Here is a 16,922-nt window from a genome sequence, read left to right on the forward strand (position 1 = left end):
AAAAAAAAAAGGGACAATTTCTATTACATGTCAGGCCCTTGTCCTGTAGCTGGGGAGTTGGTGCGGACACACACAGTGTTCTGCCTGCTTTTGCCACCCTTTGTGCTGACATTCTAATAACTGCGATGCCAGAAGATACTGACACCACCCAATAGGCTGCAGTGTTTTCCTCTGAATGACAACGTACTCCTGTATGTCCTAGGCACTTAGGGATTCTTCCGTTGATCAGGTCAAGTTCCTCAGACATTCTCCTGTCACTTATTACCATCTTTTCGGAGCTCAGAATCTCTTTACCTTATTGACCCAACCCAAGCCGGAATTTCCAGGCAAAGACCTGAGTTCTCATCACTGAGAGCTCCGCCAGTCTCAAGGCCAAGGGGCTGTGAGGAGAAATTCACTCTCTTGGTCCCTTGTGGGGGTCACTGGCTGAAGGCTAATGGCCACGGAGAAAAACTCTAAGATGAAAGCAAGACCTCGGTCCACCTTTCGCCCCCATGATCTGTGATGCAGGAGCTGGCGCACATCCTGCCAGAGCCTGAGTTCTCTCCTGCAGACGCAAGGAAAGGGCTGTTCTCTGGGGAGCCAGGGGCTCGCTCGTGGTTCAGCCATCTCAGGTAGGGAGTGGTGGGCAGAGCAAAGATATACATGTATTTAGATTTCCTTTTTCTTGACCAAAAGGGATCATAACCCGCTATCTAGTTTTATAATATGCTATTTGCACTTAACACGATATTGTACACATAAGGCCAGGCTAGCTTCTGCTCTCGGGCGTTCCCTTGTACATAATTCTATTCACACATTCTATCTGGTTTCATAATAAACATGAGCTCCTCACTAAGTTGTCTCTATATTTCTAATGCCTTGCTCAGGTGCCCTCAGTGGCCAGGCCCCAGGAGGGACCGATTTCAGAATATTCACAGTCCCCTCTGACAAGCCATTACCAGAATGAGTACAGACTGTTAAATCCATCCTGGGAAAGGGGACCAGGTTCTAGGAGAGGGTTTCCAAACCTTAGGGAACCAGACAGGAAATGGGTAAGGAAAATGGGCCAGGTGCAGGGGTAGCCTGTGGTGGGGGCTGTGACTACGTGAGGATCACGTGTCTTGTCTAACGGGTCAGCCGTTGCTCAGCTCCAGCCCACGCTGCCCTGTATGGGTACAGGTGCCATGGTAGTGACTGCCCAGCTTTTACAGACAGGCCAGAAATCCAGATCAGTATGCATACACATAAACCAATTTCTAGGTTGAATGAAATGTCCAGCCTGCTAAACCTTGGTTTAGGCCAAAGTCAACACATATGCAGGGCAGACATGGCATGCTGGCCATGTTTCTTTCTTCCGTGGAACATGTGGACAGGGCGCCTTCAGTCTCCAGCTTGGCATCTACCGTGGGTGAACACAATTATGGTGACCAAGGGAATGAGATGGAGGGTGAGTGCAGTGTCAGCTCAGATGCTGACCTGTTGCCACAAAGATAAAATTGTAAGAATTCATCGCTTCTCCTGGAGCAGTGCTTCTCAGCTGGGGACAACTCTGCCCCCACTCAGGGACCTATGGAGCTATCTGGAGACACCAGTGGTTTCATAAATGCGGGGGTCGGGGGGAGGGGTCGGGGGCCTGTTGCATCTGGTAGGGAGAGGCCAGAGGTACAGCTGAACACCCTCCCGTCCACAGGACAGTTCCCATCACAAAGAACGATGCAGCCAAGAATCCTGAGTACTACTGAGTACCTCAGTGTTTTCCTTAGTATACAACTCAGTACTCAGTAGTACTGAGGTGAGGACACTCTGTAATGGTCAGTGGCTCTCAACCTTGGTTACAAATCAAAAACACTTGGGGGGACAGGGGCTTTAAAAAATACCGATGCCTGGGTCTCACGCCAGAACAAAGAAATCAGGATTTCTAAGGATGGGCTGAGGCCTCATATTTTAAAAGCTCCTGGGCGCTTCTAATGTGCAGCCAGGACCGAGAGCCCTGATACTCAGCAATAAGCTCCCTGTGTGCATCCACAATGGGACCTCCATTCCCTTCCCACCATGGAACCTACTAGGGGCTCTGCTCAAACGGGCGCTCAATAAATATTGGTTGCCTGGATAGGGGCATAGATTAATCGGCTACCATTAGAACCTACAAACTGCTTTGCTGGACTTATATTGACTTTCAGCGTTCTATTGATGGTTGCTGTAAGCTTTTTTTTTTCTTAGTCAATAGCAACATACCAACACGCTTTCTGTTAGAATAATTACTTCTAAGAGGGAAAGGGACAGTAATGATTTGGACAACATATTCATGTCAAAGGAAGCTTACAGAATTAACTTGCAGTCCTTTTTGTCACCCGTCCTGGTCATAAGCAATGAGGAGAATTAGAAATTGTATATTAAATGCAGTCCTGGAAACTTCCATTGCTGTCACTCAAGGAGATACAAGAAAATGAAAATCAAAACCCAAACCAGAACAAGAAGGAAAGTCCAGTATCTGAAAAGCACTAATGCTAACAAGGCTTCCTCATCATTAGAATGACCTGATGGGAGATTTATTCACATCTAATTGAGTTAGGGGAAATTTTCACAAGTCTTGATGGAAGCTGTCAAGTGGTGAGAGATGAGCAAGGATTGGGTCTTTAGCATTAAAATCAGCATCAGCCAACCTACCCGCCCGCTGATTGCTATTCAAGAGAGTGAGGGTATCACCTCTGGCTCCCAGGGGCGCCCTGAGGCTAGCACAGGGCCTCCAGCCTGGTGGTGGGGCTCAGGAAGCTTGGGACCTTTGTCCAGAGACAGGGCTGGAACTGGAAATAAGAGGGTACACCAGAGCCCCAGCCCTGTATGCTGGAGCCTAGTGGGGAGATGCGGGTGTAAGGAGCCATTCCGTAGGGGGTGGGAGGGTGGGCGGGGGTTAGAGTGTCACTGGGAGATGGCAGGTGGTGGGGACTCTGTAGGGGGGGCCCAGGTGGGAGGAGGCTTCCCAGCTGTGGATAAGGAGGTGTTCTATGCATGTGAAGGGCTAAGGGGAAGACCGTCCCTGATACAAGGAACAGCACGTGCAAAAGCCTGGACGTAAGAGAGAGCTGGGTGTGCTGAAATTCAACACAGCAAGGGGTTGGGTGTAGGGCGCTTCAGGCTGGAGAGGCAGCAGGACGAGGCTGTAAGGGATGTCCAGACTACAGCAGAGGCATGAAGATGTCCTGTTAGGTAGAAAGCAGGCGGGGGTCCTAAGGAAGTCACAGAGACAGAGGAAGACGCTGGTCTGAGATTCCTCTGACCCTGGGCCAAGCTGCTGCCACAGGCCCTGAGTGACCACGGCCGCTCACTGGCCTGCACCGGCTTGTGGGAAAGCCTGCTGCTATTCCAAGTGTTACAGCTGTGGCTATTTTTAAGACTAAACTGTCACAAGGTTCCCTGTCCAGGATTCGGGAAGCTCTGTGTCCCCAAGTCCCTCATCCACCTGTCGGAAGCCAGGGCATCTAGAGGTCTGCCTCTGTGGGGTTGGAATGTAACCCCCACCCCGGCCCTGGGGCCTGGGGCTTTCTCAGTCTCTGCGTTGTAATTGCAGGCGGATAACCTTGCTGGGCCTGCAACCCAGCAGACAATAGGAGGCCTCCAGGAACATGAGGAAAAGGCAGGTGTCGGGGAAATACAGCTACATCCAGAGGAAGTAGAGAAGTTCGCCATCTGATAATTGCATCCCACAGCTTGCTGTTGCAAGCTGGAAGCAACCACGGGCCCGGTGAGGTTCTTACTCAGTAACACTCGTGTACATGCAAGATCAGGGGAGATGCAGTTTTGGTTTTTTATCGGGCGATCATATATAAATTAGTCAATTTCTCTCCACTCCGTTTCATGGGAGATGCAGTTTTTAAGTCAATTTCTGGATCAGAGAATGCCCTGAAAGAGACTGCTTAGGTGTCGGGATACCAGCCTAGACTCAATTGAATTCTTATAACAGAATAATAACCCAAACTGATTTATAACTTTTTGAATATTAAAATATTATAATGAGCTTGCTGTCATGAAAAAGAATAGCTTGCATTTTTATTTTAAACATTCTCCAAGTCCCATCCCTTTTAAAAAAAAATGCATTTCCATTCACATAAAGAAACTGCTTTATCATCTAATTAAAAAAAACCAAAAAAAACCCCAGTCTTTCTCCCACCCTTTGCCCCTCCCAGTGAATTATTTTCTCTATAGAAAAATGTTAATAACTGGCCAGGAATCTAAATGTTCAAAGCAAAGAAAAAAAAATCTTTGGAAATGAAAATAAATGATCCACGTTTCTTCTTTCAGAAAAATTGCTCCCAAAAGAGAGAGAATGTGGGAAGGAAAGGACACAGACGAGTTTAACTCTTAAGTTCCTCGAAAGCAGCCACTTAGCCGTTTTTTTTTTCTTTTTTTTAAATCTTGCTTTCCATCTATGCATTCCTGGGCACTTACAGAGCACGTCCACTTATGGATGTGAGCCCTTGCTCAGGAAAGTCACAGATCAGAACAGATGAGAAATACTTTTGGTAGCTCACTGCACTGGAATGAGACAGGTGCCTCCAGGACAGACGGGTACCAAGACTGCAGAGGCAAGAACCCCAATGGTAAAGGAGGGGAGGGATGGCTTCACGGAGGAGAGGGGAAATCTGAGTAAGGTATTGATGGGTCCGTAGGAGTTTTCCAGCTAGAGGGAGACATATGAAAAGACACACACTGTGTGGGGCGAGCTGAACACCAGCAACTGAAAGGAGGTACAGCTGAAGAGAACAGCTGAGGACAGACACATGCTGAAGACATGCGCAAACCCAGTCCAGGGCCTAGATCTTATCTTCTAGTTGGTAAATTAGTACCAGAAAGGGTCATTTGTAGTGTTACAGAAACCATTCTGGCTGCAGTATAGCCGACGGACCACAAGGGGGCCATCCTGAGCCCAGATGCCAATTAGGTAACTAGCTGTACATGAGTTCAACCAAGAGATGAGGAGGGTCCCCACAGGGCAGCGATGGGGTGGACGCAGATGGGCAGGTGTGAGAGCACCTGGCAGGTGGGATCAGCAAGAGCCGATGACCGGTCACTTAGCATCAGGTTTTCATGCAGAGAACATGGAAAGCTGTAGGCTGACAGCCAGCTGTACAATTCACGCTGAGAAGGAAAAGAGCCAAAAGAAGTGTAGGGGAGGGTGGAAAAGGGCGGGAGGCATCAGCCTGAGAAGAAAAAGGCGAAGGGAGCTGAACAGGGAAGAGGTTGACTAGTGTCAGAGAGTCTCAGGTTTGGAAGATGTCTTCCCTGATAAACGGTTTTCTAGCGTTTCCTTACATACTTGTGTTGATGGGGAGCTCATTACCTGTGGAGCCATGCTATTCCACTGACACCCTTAGTGGGTGCCTCAAACCACAGTCTTTTTCTCAGGCTCCACACATACAGCTGCCTTTGCATTTTTACATTCAGTTGCTCAGTGACACTTTTTGGAAACCTATTTGATTTAGCAAGAAGGCCCTGTACGGCCCGGCAGGCCCTACTGATGGAGGATCTTCCACTACAGCAGGACAGAGGCCGACAGAAAGTCACAGCGCAGGAACACAAAGTATGGAACACGTGTGGCTGTCCACTCCTGTCCTTGACCTTGGGCTTTAAGCTACTTCGGCTGCCCGAGTCCTCTGCCCCATCCCATCCCATCAGAAAACCACCATACCGTGCTCTTGCAGCCAGCGAAACAGGCAGACAGGTAGGTGATGCCATCTGCTCCGCACACAGGAGTGAAGGAATCGGTTTGGCATTCACAGTTTTTATTGCAGGGTGAGAAGAGGTCCAGGGCTGAGCCAGATGCTGAGCTGGAGAAGAAAGGAAAACACGGAACCCATCAGAGAAAAGAAGGCTTCCGACTGGATCTCTCCAGGGACAATGCACTGCCCTCTGCGGCTTGTTCCCGTACCACAGTGCCAGGCTGGGTGGCTGGCTGGGGCGAGCTTCATCCGCCCCGAGGAGAAGCCACTGTTGTCTGCACCAATGTGCCCTCCGGGCTGGCAACGGCCAGGGCTCAGCTCAGGGCCACCTCCTCCACGACACCTCTCCTGATTGCTGCAGCCTCCACTGGCCCCACAGCTCCACCCTGCACAGCTGGACACTTCTCCTCTCTTTGGGTGGGTCCTCCCAGCAGACCGTAAGCCTCATGATGCTTAACAATCTACTACAACTAGACCGGCTGTAACAATTATTGTCTGTCTGATTCAATTTCCTGAGAAAAATAAAACTAAGATATTTAAACAGTTCTTTTGCGCCACTGAATGCACAGTTACCTAGAACAAGCCAACTTTAAAGAGGAAAGGGTGGAGGGGGTGTTTTTAGCGCTGTAAGAGACGAACTGTCTCTTCTTCAGCCCCGTTATTTTCAGCTAAGCCTCCTGGGGCTTAGAGTACTTCATAATAATACAGGTGATGACAGTGACATCTGACAGTTTATGTGTCAGGCACTACTGAATTCATGTATTCATGTATTATCTCATGTATTCTCAGTACAACCCCGTGAGGTTTTTAGAGAAGGAAACTGAGGGACAGACAGGTTAAGTCACCTGCCCAACTGTACCCAACTCATAAATGGAGGGATTGGAACTAGAGGACCAGAGCGTTTTTTCCCCTTTTTTTTACATTGAAGAATAGCTTCATTATAAGGCCCTGAGCTTACACCCCTGTAAGTTTACTACTTGGGAGTTGACACAGGAAGGGCGGGTGGTGGTGATCTCCAAATACTGTTATTTATGGCACGTGAAAACCAGGAGGCACCACATTCTCGCTCTCTCTCCTGGGCTGAGGTGGGGACTGGGAGAGGCTTCGTGGTAGTGGCGGCGAAGGGGACACAGGGGCACGTGGTGCCTCGCACGTATGTGCAGGAACTGCACACAGATGTACGGACAGCCACCTCTGCCTGTGTCCTTCCATTTGGGCTGCTTGCCCTTTGGCATGGCAGGTAAGACCGGCTATACCGTGTCGTCTGGCTTAACTGCAGGAGCAGGCCTGGCCGCCTGCCTGGAGGAGACTGGTGTGGAGAGGAACAGGTGTCCTGCAAGCCAGCTGTGCTGACGTCTCGGTGCCCCACACTGGATTCCCAAAGCGGCCTCAGGCCCCCATGTAGAAAAGGGGACAGCTGTCGACCCTAGATATGAAAGGACTCTCCAGGGTCCCTCTAAAGGCTGGACTCTAGTACAAAGTCTTGGGACAGTAACTAGGAAATAAGGAAAGTCGTTCCCTGAGAACTGACTTCCGTCCCTTCTCTCCCTGCTCTCCTTTTTATGCCACTCCCCCCCACACTGAATAATCCCCGACCCTGCAATTACCAAGTGAGTCTAATGACAGCTCCTGATAATCTGAGGAACTACTGGAGTCTATTCTTTTATTTGAAGCTGAATTTTATAATAGAGTTTATTTTTATTTCCTCTCTTCACATCATTCCAATGGTCAAATGCCAGAAGTAGTCATCTGAGTCCTCTAGGGAGTGATGTCTGATGGTGTCCCCCAGCACTGTCCTGGCCTCTCAGGGAGGGGACCGTGGAGGGGAACGGGCTGCCCTGTCAGCCCAGAAGGGTCACACTGATTCCCGGACACTGGGAGAAAGATGCATCAGCATCTTAAGATGTCACTGGCCTTGGCTCATGGTCACTAGGGACAAAGCTGGCTCCACTAACCTGCCCAGGGGGAGAGGGTCCTGGCATCCCGGGCAGGCAGGGGCGGGAACAGACATTTCTGGTACTTACGCGTTTCCATAGGGAACAGTAACCCCAGCCACGGGGCCCGTGTCACAGCCCAGGAAGAGGAAGGAGACGTAGCAAGCTGTGGACACCAGGTTGACAAGCATGGCCATCCGGATGGCCCCGAGGGCGGACAGGCTGAGCTTCTTCACCAGGAGGCCGCCCAGGAAGATCCCCAGACAGGCACAGGGAATTGCAGTCATCCCTGCAGAGAAGCAGAGGGGCGGGTGCCGTGAGCAGACAAGCGACCAGACAGAAGCCCCCTGACGCCACCTGACACCACCGTGGGGCCCCAAAGCCTCCATCAAGGGCCTCACTTCTGCCCTCAAGGAGCTCAGAGAAAGCTGGGGGAGACAGACACGTAAAAACTATGGAAACACAGCTGCTGTGGGGACAACCGAGAGACAAGTCAGACAGGGGACACGCACACGTTATAGGAGAGGAAGTACCAAGGAGCAGTGATGGGCTCTCTGCAAATTTTTGAGGTGCTGTGGGAGGGGACTCAAGGTCATTTGGGGACTTTCCTTCCCCTCTTCTAATTAGGCAAGGAGGGCTTTCAGGGTCTGGAGGCTGTTTTCACCAAAGGTCCCCAGCTCACCAGCCCATGGAGACAGTGTTTTAACCATGTGACCTCTCAGGAAGTAGCATCAATCAAATCAATACAGTTTGTGGCTCTCAGTGAGTAACTGGAATGATTTTTTTCCCTCTCTCTCTCATAAACAGAGCTATCTGTAAGGCAGCAGGGCCATAAACATGTATTTCCGATTTTCAGAGATTCGTGGGATTTTAGGAGGAGCAAAGGGTCCCATCCTAGGCTTCCAGTCTCCTGTGTGGTTTTGTTCTGTTCTGACTCGCTTTGTCTAAAACTGGGCTTTAAATGACCGTGTGTCATTTATCCACTGGGGAGACTGTGCACGGCCAATTTTCCAGCCTAGGCTGCCTCCTCCTTGCCAATCAACAGACCTCTAGGTCAGTCAACTACATCAAGCAGCTGGAATGTAGTAAGGGAATGCAAAATAATTTTAATATTTAGGTAATATAATCAGGGAGGCTGAGCTGTGCCAGAAAATAGCAGCCAGTCACATTTAAAAAAACAAAAAACAACAGAAAACACCCCACAACAAGCCATACTATCGCTTATCCGATACTCTGGGAATCTCTCTGCTTGGTTCCCCTGGCCCTTGGTATAGACAGTCCTGGTGGCCTAGCCCCTCCGCGCTGACCACCCTGCCCCCACTAACCATGCCCACCTCTTCTCTCCCTCAGGCCACACCCATCCAGGCACCTAGGCTTTGCATTTACTGGTCCCTCTTCTAGAACATTCTTGCCCTGTTCTGGGTCCTATCCTTGTCAGAGGTCTTCCCAGACCACCCCCCATCTAGAGTGGCCCCAGCACCCCACCCTGGGATTCCCTAGGGTCTCTTTTTATTAAAGAGCTTTTTTTTTAAATTGGGGATGGGAACAGCGCTGGTGCAGCAGGGGCTGCAGCCCACGCCGTCGCCGGCGACTCACGGCAGCCCAGCTCCAGGTTGAGCTGTTGTTCAGCATCTTAGCTGTGGAGGGCAGTGTCACTGGCCCTTATATGTGGGATCCGAACCGGGGCCCTCTGGCGTCCCAAGCCAGCTCTTAACCATCGCGCCACTCAGCCGGCCCTCCCTATGGTTTCTTGCACGGATTTATTATTTCCATGGCTCTGTCTACTATCAGAAGCTGCCTGGGTTTTCTTGTTCCTTGTTCCTTCTCTCCCTACTAAGCTGCAGCTTCCCTGAGGATGAGCACCCTCTCCATCCTGTTCAGTCCAGCACAGTTTCCAATGCCTAGTCGGTGGCTCAGGATTATTCTGGGGAGGACGGAAATGGGAAGACTGGCTCCCCGTGACAGAGAGCAGGCCTGCGCTTGGGTCATTTCCTAACCCAGACAGCGCGAGGGTCACCTTGCGATGATGGTAACTATGGAAATAACAGGCACCCTTTCTCCATCATCACGTGCCTCCCCTCCCTCCTGATGTATGTGTGTGGCCTTAACATCCGGCTGTTACCAGAGCTTCTCTGAAACTCCATCCTCATTACCTTAACCTATGCAGATTGGGTCCTTTATCTTAATGCCATCAGCCCCTTAATCATCTGCCGGGCTCTGTTCTGACCTCTGCTCCATTTGCCGATGACTTCCTGGATGCCCCGGAGCCCTGTGCTGAGGCTCAAGCCTCACCATTTGCTCTCAGTGCCTCTTTGTCCCCTAAAGACCCACTGCCAGCCCCTCTTACAACCAGCCCTCCAGGATCTATGCTGATTAGAGTGATTTCTCACATCACTTGAAAAGAAACAGGTGCAAGAAGGTGAGACTTTTTTTTTAGACCTTCTGCCCTGAAGACTATTGATTTGTGTGTCGATCAGAAAACTGAAGAATCTGTTCATAAATAGAAGTTGGCCCCTAATGTGGAAGCAACTGTGCACATGCAAGCAAAGTAATCAGGAGGTAAGAGATAAACTCTTTGGGTGCTGGGGGGTGAAGGCTGAGTGACGCTAGCTAGAGCGGAGAGGTTGTAACTTTAATTATAGAGATACGTTTACCCTATCTCTGTCAGGCAGATAGTACAGGGCTGGCTGCACTTTGCTAATAACTCTTAGAAGTAACTTATAAAATAGTGGAAGGTAAAGACTTATTAGTAAAAAAGATAAAAAATAAGCCTTATGCCACCCTATCAGTTCCCAGGGAGAAGTGCTATGATCTGGCCACATGATTGTGGCAGGGTTTTAATTTTTTTTTTTAACTGCGATATACTATGTCCTGTGAAATGCTGAAGCTTAAGGGACTAGCCCATAATTTTTGCATCTGTATACACACCCCTGTAACCACAGCTCAGATCAAGCTTAAAACATATATCTGGCCGCTCAGGGGCTCCCTGTGTTACTGGCCAACCAAGCAGCCCCCACCCCACCACCACCACTGAGAAACTTGTAAGTTTTCTTTCCTATAGAAATATTAACACATTGTTTGCGGGAAACGAGTAAACTCGTCATAGCGCTTTTTATACCAAAGTGCGGGAGACGAGTTAACTCAGGTATAGAGAAAAATGCCCGCTTACAAAGTGTTAAGTGTAGAAATGTTAAATCTCCTCCCTAGTTTCTTAGTTTCTTAGCCCCTGGCTTTGATTACTTTTCTAACCAGTTTGTGAATCCTAGACTAAAGATTGCTCCTAGCCTGAATCCTAGAATCCTTCTAATCCTCCTGCTTCTTGATTGCTTTGTAAATCAGTGTCTGAATCCTAAACAACAGAAGTCTAATAATGGGCCCCTGAGCCATTCTCTACTGCTCGGGCCTACTTCTACTTCTTTGAAATGTGCTATCTCTTCAAATAAAGTACTTTTTCAGTACTTTACTCCGCCATCTCGTTCAAGTCTTTGCTTGAGTTGCCAAGGACCTGGACTTTGCACCGAGAAGGGCTCACTCTCCAACAACACCTGGTACGCACTCCCACCAGGTAAGTTTCCCCCAAGGGTAACCATCATTCTGGCCTCTATCACTTGAAGTAACTTCTCCTCTTTGTAACTCACATAAATATGTACCCTTTTGTGTCCGATGCCTTTCAGCTCTTCTCAGATTCAACCACATTGAGGCATGTGTCCAAGTTCTCGCTTTCTCACGCTGTGTGACAGGCCACCGTATGAACATTCTATAATTTTCCCAGTCTACTGCTGACAGACATTGGGGCCAGTATGCATGGGGCTGCTCTGAATACTGTTATGTATGCCTCCCCACACCGTCCCAGCGGACCGAGGCGCCGACTCACCGAGCAGCTGGTTGGCAGACGAGGTGGTGAGGTTAAACTGCTGTTCCAGGTATTTCCCCAAGAAGGCAGCAAAGCCGGCCACCACTGCAATCTCCATGCAGGCGGCCAGGATGATGCAGGTGAACACAGGGTTCGAGAGCAGGTGCTTGGTGACCTTGGGGATCACTGCAGGGCGAGAGAAGCAGAGGGCCAAGGTCACACCCACTGCACTTCCAGGCCTTCTGCCCCCAACGTCCCAACACCATCAGGTGTCACCCAGTCGTTCAGGCCAAAACCTATAACCTGTAAGTCACCCATAACTGTAAAAACGCAGGCTTCAAAATATGTGCTGATATTTTGCCAATGAAACTGACAAGTACCAAAATGGGAGAGAGTATACTATGCCTTTTCTTACAGTCGCCTGGAAAAATGAAAATATTTTATAAGCAATCACAACTTATTTCTGTTCCAAAAAAAAAAAAGTTTGGGGTTTTCCTCTCAACAAGGAAAAAATAACAATTACTCATATGATGGAAGTTTGAAGAGGGCCCTGGGGGTACCAGAACAACCCCGTCATTTCAATATTTATGCCACTATTTTAATGTGAACTTACAGAAAAGTTCACTGAAATACAGCTGATGCATCAAATGGGAGGTTTCATGGCTACTGTGGCTTAAGACGATGCTAGGTTAAAACAAGTAGATTTAAAGCTATTGCTAGAGAGGTATTATTTAAATACTAGTGGAAAGCACAAAAGGTAAACATTCGTAAAAACTAAAGTTGCGGGAACTCTGTTCTGCTATAATCCTAATAACGTGGGCTATTTCGCGTGTGGTGCACTGGTTTCCACCCGTGTAAAAGGAAAAGCTAAAACTTAGTACCTGATGAAGCCAATACTACACCAAGTCTAGGAAAAATCCATCGGCGCCACGGCCATAGAAGATAAACAGGTGGCAGGGAGTCTAACACTGTATTCCAAGGTGATGAATTAGCCAGCTGTCCTAAAGAAGAGAGCTAATTACGTGGGCTCAATCTCATCTCCTAGGAGACAAAACCTCTCAATGGCCCAACTAATTAGAATAAAATAATAATAGAGGACACCTAAGTTTTTAATAATGTTAACAGACAAGCTCAATAAATCAGAATGACAGAACAATGGCTCAGGGACTGGCAGATACACAAAACTTAAAATTTATCATGTTGGGGAAAGATGCCAACTTTCAAAAGTGAACAATCTCTATAAAAGATAGGGGCGTAGGGCCCTCTGACATAATGAAAGAAGCGTAGTTATGAGAATGGAGTCAGCCAGATGCCTGGAAGCTAGGAGTCACTGGCGGGCTAAGCAGCTCAACCCTACATCCCAACTAAGAAACAAGCAAACAAACGACCAGAGCTGGCGGCCTCAGAGGTTCTGCGGTGGTTTCTTAAAAATTCCTAAAACTCTTGGATTATGTAAGTGCATGCCACCAACCAACAAACGAAAAATAAATAAAACAGAAGCTTTAAAAAAAAAGGTATGAATAAGAATAAAAATGGTTAGGAAACAACCTTAAATCCATGGTTTTCAGACATTTATACCCTGCAAATGTACTGGCTTTTATGTGTGTGTTTATTTTTTCAGGGTTTCAAACATTTATGATAACCTGACTGGTTTTAGAAATGTCATTTCAAATAAATGTCTACAAGTGTTTACACTTAAAAATCTATGTTTACATGTTGGGAATTTCTTTATTTTTTTATTTCTTTGAGTAGACATTACTTTTTTAAGCAGTGTATAAATATTTGGAGGATACCGGTCATGTCATGTTTAAAAATGTGGATTATTTAAAAACTACAGAAGAATACACCCGGCACGATCAGAACGTAACCAGGTAAGTATTCATCTTCACGCACAAAAGTCCCTTGGATGTTAAGACACCATCATCTTCAATCACTGCTAACGAGCAAAGACTGACTTGCTGTGGAGTGGGTGACACGCTGTGACAGTGTGGTGGTCCTGTGAGAAAGAACTGGCTGATGATGGCACGAAACGCCAGGCTTCACACTGTAGGGAGAGGGGCAGGGATCACATCCGGTGACCACAGCACCTCCATGGAAATGAATGTGTTTGGAAGCGCTGGCTGCTTATGCTCTGGCAGGGAACAACGCTTTTGTTCAATCGCTGCGCTTGTCTGGAATTAAGTTATTTTAACTCTGGAAACACTGCCAACAAATCAACAGGCGGGTTGGGGACCTTCCAGGAACCCGGTTCTCTGCCGCCCGCCCCTCTATTGTTGGCTTTAGTTCCTCCGTGGGAGTGCGCACTTCAGATGCGTGAGCCTGAGTTGGAGAAAGCGCCACAGCCACACTTGTTCACAAACGGAACTGCTGCTGAGCAGCGGTTTCCTCTGACTAGGAACTTGGTTCTCTGGCTCAGAAATGATCCCGACGCGGGTATGGGTTGGATCACCTCGTCTGTGTGGGCCTTTGTGTCACCCTGTCGTCCTTGATCATGGTCATCAGGGTTTTTCGGGGGGCCTGGGGAGGGTACTTTTCAACAAAGGCGACTCCAGTTAACGGGGTGTTTTCATACTTCAGGAAGGATTTTAATTATTCCAGAGATAATTCCACTTCCCACTTCAGGGGGAAGGATTGCTTGTTGAGATAGGAGGCTGCCTGCTTTTGTCTTAATATCTAATGACTAACTTCACTTTGAATTAGATGTGAGAATCATTAAGTTGAGGACCATGTGACTGATGGCTCAGGGAAGCCTCAGTGCGCCTCATTTGCATGAAGAACATTCTTTTTTGCCTCTACCATGCCGATGTGCCTCCAGAAATGACAGCTTCCCTCTTGTGTTCAGCGATTTCCCTCCCAGGTTCTGGTTTTTATTGCAATGGCGTGTAGCACTCACAAATGAAGGTCGCTTTCAAAGGTTCATCCTGCCCTCCAAAGCTCCAACTTGAAAAAGGCTGTTAATTAGCTTGATCCTAGGGCTATCCCGGAGTTTTGAGCCTTTTCATTCAAATGGATTGTTAAGTCCATAAAATTCTAAGGTTCCAAAGAGGCAGTAGCTAAGGAGACACCCAATGGTGAGCCAAGGCCACCCAGGCTATTGAACACCTAAGGCCACTGAACACCGCGTCTCCCCTGCTGAGTTCACCTCAGAAGTTGAGAGCTGGGGCGGGTGGGAGGCAGGCTGGCTGGTGTCATGCAGGCTCACCAGATGGGGAAACCTTTTCGCCTCTCCTTGGGAGCCTGATGCTGTCATCAGCAGAAGGGTACAAAGTTGGGAACAGCGGCAGGGGACAGGTTCTAGAGAAAACAAGTTTTTTCCTACCACTCGTCTTCAGAAGACATTCTTGTGGGACTGAGACTTCTTAGAACGTGTCCTCCAGGAGGGAGAACGGCAGGTTTGGGACGGTCTTAGGGACCGACATGGACAGAGCACAGCCAAGTACCAGTCTAACTGCTTACACAGCAACGCACGGAATCTCCACAACAAACCTGCAATCTTGGAATAAGTAAAATCCTCCAGGTGAGGAAACTGAGGCGGAGAGCAGTGCCACGGTGAGGGGAGCATGGCGGAAACCCAAGTCCTGGCCCCTGAGGCCACACCTCATGCTTGTAACCAGTGTCCTACTCTGGTCTGGGCTCTAGGAGGGGCTGTTCTGGGTTTGAAGACCAAGTGGTCTGGCCACGGCCGGAAATCAAAGGTGCAGCTCAGTTCTTAGGAATAAGAAGACTAAGAATCCCTACAGGGGCTATGGAAAGTGACCAGATCTGGCCTGACTCAGGGCCTCCGTGCATGGTCTTCGAAGGAGGAGAGGTAGGAAAAAAAGGGAGGGAGAGAGACATTCAAGGAGTGCAGACTCTAAAGCGAAGGAGACCTGTACACAGAAGACATTTGATGGAGTGAGGTTCTGTAAAATAATGGCTCAGAGCTTGGTCTAAGGAGCCAGCTCACTGGGATTTAAATTCTGGCCTCAGCACCGAGCGGGTGTGTGACCTGCTCCGTCCCGTGGACTGCCTGGAAGGGGAAATGGAACCCGTGTACGAGACCACGTGGCCGAGTGCCTCTGGCACACAGGTAAGAGGTGGATAAGAACAAGGGCAACTGACAGAAACCCCTGGCTAGTTAGGGAGAGAGCCCTGGGCTGCGAGGACGCCAGGCTTGCTGTGGGAACGCCGATGTGTGAGCAGACGTGGGGAGGACGCAGAGTAGGGAAGAGACTGTGACGGGGGAGCGGACTGCCCCGGGCCACTGCCAGAGCCAAGGGCTCTCCAAGGAGACCTCCTTACTGCAGAGGCCACACAGCAGGTCAGGGGTCAGGGGTCAGGGGGCACAAGTCCTTGTCCTTCCTGGGAGTTGGAGGTGCCATGGGCAGCGCTTGCCATGGGGCTCAGTTATACTCGATTCAACTCAAGTCTTGAGGCTCTGCACTGAAACTGACCTAGACCTTCGTTTTCTTTAATAATAGTGCTGCCAATCTACCATGGTTACTGTTCCCAAGAAGGAGACGTGAGCCAGGTAATGACAGCCAGTGTGTGCTGGGCAAACAGTGTTCCACGGGCACTGACTGTGTTGAGTTTTCGTTTAGCTCACAACTACCACAACCAGGGCTGGTCTTATCATTCCCATTTTAGACTCAAGGAAAGCAAGGTTTTCTTGAGAGGCTACACCCCACCCCCTGCTGTCCCAGACCTGAGAGGTAAAGGAGAGGTGGATTGGAACATGGGTCTGCCTGCACTCCAGAGCCCACCTCTAAACCTTCAAGCTTCTAGGTGGGGGGGCTTGAATCAACAGTAACATGTTATTTTTCTGAAAAGTGAATCACCATAAAGCACTTCCAACATATAGGACTCAGGAGCCGAAGAGAACAGAGAGGCGGAGGGAGCCGGGTTCAGTCTTCATGTCATGAGCAAAAACAAATGAGAGAGGAAGAAATGATGGGGCTGTGGACAATGCCTAATGGAGGCAGCAGAGTGACTCAGAGGGGGACCGAGGCCGCGTGGCACAGTGTGAGTGTTCAGCAGCCACCCAGCTGGCTCCCGCCCGCCCAGGGCCCCCACGCCCCCACCAGACACCCTCGCCTGGGTCCTCCTGGCTTCCACTTGATGACGCACCTGAGAGCAGGATGGAGAGGCCCCACCCCCCCAGACGTGGGCAAGTGCCTGGTGAGAGCAGGTGCTTAAGAAGTGCAGGGTGGATTAGAGAATCCAAAACGAATGAATGAATAGCAAAGTCATCAAAGGTCACTGTCAGAGCCTCTAAAGGAACATTATCTGTGAGGACAGAGACCAATTTGTGGCCGCACCATTAGTAATGTTCCACAGGTCCACGCGACACGATGTGAGTGGGGCGTATTAGCTAACAGGCGCATTTCCATCACAGATGCCAGGGGAGCCTAAACCATTCCCTGGGGCAGGGGTGGGGGGAAGTCTGGGGTGGGGTGG

General features: G+C 49.2%; 1 protein-coding gene across 2 annotated transcripts in view; it reads right to left on the reverse strand.

Annotated features, from left to right (window-relative positions):
* Positions 1–16,922, reverse strand: part of SLCO3A1 (solute carrier organic anion transporter family member 3A1) — a 249,399-nt gene that overhangs the window by 21,054 nt on the left and 211,423 nt on the right. For both annotated transcript variants that reach the window (XM_019666465.1, XM_019666464.1), the window contains exons 5-7: positions 11,508–11,672; positions 7,724–7,922; positions 5,669–5,807 (exon numbers count right to left, since the gene is read on the reverse strand). In XM_019666465.1, the coding sequence (XP_019522010.1) occupies positions 5,669–5,807; positions 7,724–7,922; positions 11,508–11,672 (503 nt within the window). The remainder of the gene's footprint in view (positions 1–5,668; positions 5,808–7,723; positions 7,923–11,507; positions 11,673–16,922) is intronic.

The sequence above is a fragment of the Hipposideros armiger genome, unplaced genomic scaffold (assembly GCF_001890085.2).
Source record: "Hipposideros armiger isolate ML-2016 unplaced genomic scaffold, ASM189008v1 scaffold_471, whole genome shotgun sequence".
NCBI classification, from domain to species: domain Eukaryota; kingdom Metazoa; phylum Chordata; class Mammalia; order Chiroptera; family Hipposideridae; genus Hipposideros; species Hipposideros armiger.